This window comes from Chionomys nivalis, chromosome X, assembly GCF_950005125.1.
Source record: "Chionomys nivalis chromosome X, mChiNiv1.1, whole genome shotgun sequence".
In the NCBI taxonomy this organism is placed as follows: domain Eukaryota; kingdom Metazoa; phylum Chordata; class Mammalia; order Rodentia; family Cricetidae; genus Chionomys; species Chionomys nivalis.
Window position 1 is genome coordinate 94,289,244 of NC_080112.1, and position 5,569 is coordinate 94,294,812.

At 46.4% G+C, this 5,569-nt stretch overlaps 1 protein-coding gene across 1 annotated transcript in view; it reads left to right on the plus strand.

Moving 5' to 3' along the window:
- The window catches only part of Col4a6 (collagen type IV alpha 6 chain), a 315,976-nt gene extending 311,996 nt beyond the window's left edge, over window positions 1-3,980 (plus strand). Inside the window, exons 43-45 of the mRNA XM_057759972.1 lie at window positions 600-791; window positions 1,488-1,774; window positions 2,497-3,980. Coding sequence (XP_057615955.1) covers window positions 600-791; window positions 1,488-1,774; window positions 2,497-2,757 — 740 coding nt within the window. The 3' untranslated portion in view covers window positions 2,758-3,980. The remainder of the gene's footprint in view (window positions 1-599; window positions 792-1,487; window positions 1,775-2,496) is intronic.
- The last annotated feature ends 1,589 nt before the right edge of the window (window positions 3,981-5,569 follow it).

Here is a 5,569-nt window from a genome sequence, read left to right on the forward strand (position 1 = left end):
CTTTTTGTCTTACTCTGACATGGATGGAGAGGTAGATCAAGCAGTACTGTTGGAGATGAGTTATGTCTGCCCATTGTTTTACTACTTATCTTTTCTACCAAGGACAAACGATTTGTTGTCCTTGGTAGAGAATACTTCCGAGGTTCAGTAGCAAAACATTGCAGTTCATGGCCAAGAGAGGGGAATGAAGCTTTATGCTTCTAAAGCTAATGTTATTTATAATGCGTCTGATTCGGCAGCTAGTTATGTCCTGGGAGAGACTTCAAGGCTGTGCATGAGAGGGTTTCCACTAGTCTCACTCTTAGAATCCAAGGCCAAGTGGCTAGAAAGGGACAATGGTGTACTCTTTAAAAACGGGAACTGTGTATCTGGACACACGTGAGTTGGCGTCCTAGCTTGCTGATCTTGTACCTATGGCAGCTCAGGGCTCAGTTTCCCTATCTGAAGAGTAGGCTGATAACAGTGCCAGCTCCTGGGAACACCAGGATCATGTGGCTTGGTACATATATATGATGTGCCTTACACAATGTTTAGGACCAAGAGTGGCTAGTGTCACTGTCATCTGTGCCATACTTACTTGTATGTTCTTTTCTTCTCAGGTGCTCCAGGGCAGCAGGGTCCCTTTGGGAGGCCTGGAATGCCAGGGCACAGTGTGCAAGTGGGCTACACACTGGTCAAACACAGTCAGTCAGAACAGGTGCCGCTATGCCCCATCGGGATGAGCCAGCTGTGGGTGGGTTACAGCTTACTGTTCGTGGAGGGGCAGGAGAAAGCCCATAACCAGGACCTGGGTAAGTACTGGCTCTGACATCCAGTCCTTGTTACCTGTCCCTGCAAGAACTGAGAACTGACCTCTTACGTTTCCCAGCCCTTTAGACCTGTGGTTGTGAAGTCAGCCACAAGCACCAGTTCTGGGGTCAAAAGGAATTTGACTCAAAGTCCTACCACTTCAAAGCTACATACCCTAGCTAAATTATCCAACCTCTCCAAGCTTTTATCCTCCCTTAATGGGGCTGAACTATTTCTAGTACGTGTCACATAGAGTGGTGTAAGGAATTCATGAATCAAATAATGTAAAATGTATTTAAGCCTCCATTAAGTATCAGCGATTAGTTATAACAATAGTAGCGTGCCCCGCAGAGCAGCGGTGATTAGGTGATTACTCCAGGATTAATTGCATTAGCAGCAGGTGGGCTAACTCTTAAATGTGAATTCCATCTATTAAATATTAGTTTGACAAAGCAGATTAATTAGGGAGTGATTATTCACTTTATCAAGAGATTCTCATCATTATTCAACTCCCCTGGTATATTTATGAAATGATTTGATCCTCAGGCTCCAGTACAGACCGGAGTCACCCGACTGTAGGAGAGAGCTGTCGTGCTCTGGGAAAGCATTTAGGTGGAAAGTCACATCGTCAGCTACTCAGGCCTTGTGCCCCTGCCCTTTGGCCACCACTTAGCCGATCCTTGTCCTTCTCTTCCCAGGGTTTGCTGGCTCCTGCCTGCCCCGATTCAGCACCATGCCATTCATCTATTGCAACATCAATGAAGTGTGCCACTACGCCAGACGCAATGATAAGTCCTACTGGCTCTCCACGACTGCCCCCATTCCCATGATGCCCGTGGGTCAGAGCCAGATTCCCCAGTACATCAGCCGCTGCTCTGTTTGTGAGGCACCCTCGCAAGCCATTGCTGTGCACAGCCAAGACATCACCATCCCACAATGCCCTTTGGGCTGGCGCAGCCTCTGGATCGGTTACTCCTTCCTCATGGTAAGGCCTTGAACCATTCTGTCCCCGAGTGAAGACAGAGGTAGATGGTGGGAGAGAAGTGCTCAGGGCAGGCTTTCCCATGGATCTCAGGCTCCAGGGTCACTTAGAATTCAACATAAAGAAAGATGAAGATGGGAATTTCAACCCCTTGTGGTTGTGGGGGAAGGAGAGCAATTTGAACCTGGTGTTCTGGACTGAGAACATGGATGAGTCGCAAGCCAAGGCCTTATTCTGTGTGTTCTTCCATTTTGTCACTATCAAAGGAAGAATATAACACATTATAATCTGCACTTGTCACTAAGCCAATGTTTGATTCCAGAACCAACCTGCACATAAAATAAATAACTATAATTTAAAAATTGTCAAGGTACACATATCTGTGGAACACGGGAGTTAAGGAAGGCAGATCTCACACAGCTGGGAAGCCTGTGTGATAGGAACAGATGGGAAAACACTAGGTGAAAGGTGACCACTGGCCACGCAGCATGGTTAGGAGGGTACAAAGGAGCCAGGAGCGGGAGGCTCATCCCACAGCTCCCTCAGGGAGGATGGCCAGTACCTGCTCCCAAAGCCCAGGTTCAACATGCCGCCTAGAAGCTGAGTGATTTCAGGGTCCAGACTTCTGAGATGCAGCACATACGCAGTCCTTTAACAACAGGACGTGAGGTTCGTCCACTCTGAGTTCTGGCACCGCCCCCACGGTCCCCTTCCTTCTGTTTCAGCACACGGCTGCCGGGGCTGAGGGCGGAGGCCAGTCCCTTGTCTCCCCTGGCTCCTGCCTTGAGGACTTCCGGGCCACTCCTTTCATTGAGTGCAGCGGTGCCCGTGGCACCTGCCACTACTTTGCCAACAAGTACAGTTTCTGGCTGACTGCAGTGGAGGAGAGACGGCAGTTCCGGGAAGAGCCTGTTTCGGAGACACTGAAAACCGGGCAGCTCCACACCAGGGTGAGCCGCTGCCAGGTGTGCATGAAACACCTGTAGGGTGTTGTCCATCATACGGCCCCTGCCCTCCCTACCCCCTCACAACAGTCACCTCACAAATCCGGGCTGTCTGAGAAAGGAAGGCCTGAACCCATTTGCCTGTCAAGTTGTACATCAGAGTCTCATTTGGACTGGACTACTGGACACTGGGCATCCCAACCCTCAGGCCCAACAGATGAGCCCACTGTGCTAGGATTCGCAGCTCTATGTTCATCAATCTGGTGCTAATGTTCCATTTGGACATGTGTGTGATTATCCATGGTTACCTCAGAAAGATGTGCTGGACCGCCATTTTCAAAGACTGCCTTGACCAGGAAGCTCTTTATCACAGCTATTTCTTTATGATGAGATGTCACCACACATTATTTGACTTAAACTAGAACTCAGGCTTTCCACCCTAAAAGTATGGCTCTGGCTAAACATTACAGACAGCTCAGGTCTGCCTAGGGCTAGTCCTGCCTACTTAAGGCAGCCTGCTGTATCTAGGCAGGCAGTAGGATTGAGATGAGGAGCCAGCCTATAGCCAGAACTGAGCTGTGATTCCTTCTAGAGTTTGTTAATGCCCCGTCTTGACTAGGAAAAGCTGAAATACCAGCATTTGGTCCTAGACAAACCACTGTCTCCTGACTGGATCTCTCCACAGCCAAAGAGATGGACAACTTGGTCTGGTCCAAAGTAGAACAAAGGATGCAGTAAACGTGACCAAGTTCTCAGTAGGAAATGAGAATCACTTCTCTTCTTGGCTTAGGGCAGAGGGATGAATAGACATGGAACTGTCAGTTTTGCTTTTAACTCCAGGAATAAAAAGGTAAACCTCATGTCCCCATTTCTCAGAAGTCCCTGATTACTCCAAATGCCACCCAGATCTATGCAGGGTGGCAAAGTGAGGCTGCAGTGAGTTGGCCCCTTGCATTCTGAGGCTGTTCAAGACTTTCCAATGAAAATGGCCGGCCATCCAACTACTCTCTCACAGGTAGCCTATTAAACTATTTGTAAGTTTTTTTCCCCCAAAATCTCATAAAAATCCAGCACACACCACTGTTAGCAGACCCAAGGCACAGTCTGAGTTGCCCATGAGGTATACTTTGCCCATACTATCTGCTGTTTGAAGCGATCTATTTTAATTAGCAGTTGCCTAGAACACACTCAGTTACGTGGACACGAAGCACTCCCTTCCGGGTGATTGCACTTCTTTGGGTACTATATAAACTGTGCCCACACAAGCAAAGCATAACCAGTATAATCTGAGCTGTTGTCATTATCACCTCCTACATAAGTAAAGGATGGTGTTAGCTTTGTACATAGCAAATAAAATTAATGAAATGTGAATGTTTGACTTTGAGACTCTTTTAAAATCTACTCTCACTCAACTTTATAACCAAACAATGAAACAGGGAAAATTGGAAAATGATTAAGTCAAAGGGCAGAAAGTTTTCCCCTGGTTAACAGGGCCACAACATACTTTACAATAAGCATACACATGATTCTATCTTTATCACATGCTAGAGTTTAAGAAGGGACTTTCTATTCTTCAGTGGCCTCAGGATCATTTACAGATAAATTAAAAGTAGGGAAATACTGAAGTCCAAGAAATGAAATCTTGCTGTGCATTGATGGCGCACGCCTTTAATCCTAGCACTCGGGAGGCAGAGGCAAGCAGATCTCTGTGAGCTCAAGGCCAGCCTGGTCTACAAGAGCTAGTTCCGGGACAGCCAGGACTTCTACACAGAAAAAGCCTGTCTCTAAAAAAAAGCAAGAAAAAAGTAAATAATTAAAACGAAATGAAATCTTGTGACTGGAGAGACTGCTCAGCAGCAAAGAGTGCCTACTGCACAGTCTGAGGACTGGAGAGTGCCTACTGCACAGTCTGAGGACCAGAGAGTGCCTGCTGCACAGTCTGAGGACTGGAGAGTGCCTGCTGCACAGTCTGAGGACTGGAGACTGGGTCACAACACCCACACAAAAAAGCCATGAGTTCTGTGTGTGTCTGATCCCCAGCTTCAAGGGAAGTAGAGACAGGAAGGTGACTGGACCTTACTGTCATCCATCCTAGCCAAGAAAATGTGAGCTTCAGGTTCAGGGAGAGATCCTCTCTGAAAAGACTACGGAGAGAATGATAGAAGAGGATACCCAAGGCCCCCCTCCTCAAGCCTCCATCTGCTCACCGAGCTGTGCACACAAACATAGGTGCATATGCTCACACAGGCACATATACACAAACAGATACAGAAAAACTAAATCTAAACTAGATGTCTGCAATATGCGTATCTTACAAGTGCATATAAGTTAAACATGTGTGTGTGTTTACATATGCATAAAGCAATCTTGGGGAAGGATAAACAAGAATATCCCAGAAGTTTTCAGAGAAGGAAACTGACCTGTGGGAGGGAGAGATTTCAGTGAATACCATTTTGCATCTTTTGAATTTTTAAACTATAGAATACATAACATACTAGCAAAAAGAAAAAGGAAGGAAAAGGAAAAAAGGGAAAGAAAAAGATGGAACCTAAGGAAATAAATGGGTTGGTCAGTGCTAGTTTCAAGACGCCAGATGCTGGCCTCCTGTGGAATTCTTTAAAGGATGAAGATGAAATGCGGACCCATGTGAAACTGAAAGGGGCAATGGAAAGAAGACGGAGAGGTGCTGTGGAGAACAGCATCCTTCACAACACACGTTCAGCACAATAATCTGATGGGTCTGTGCTTCAAAATTTAGAAAGCTGTTGGTCCTCAATGACTTAGACATGTATTTAATAGATTAAATGTCACCATATGAATAATTCTTTCTAAATATAGTTATCATTCAAAGCAA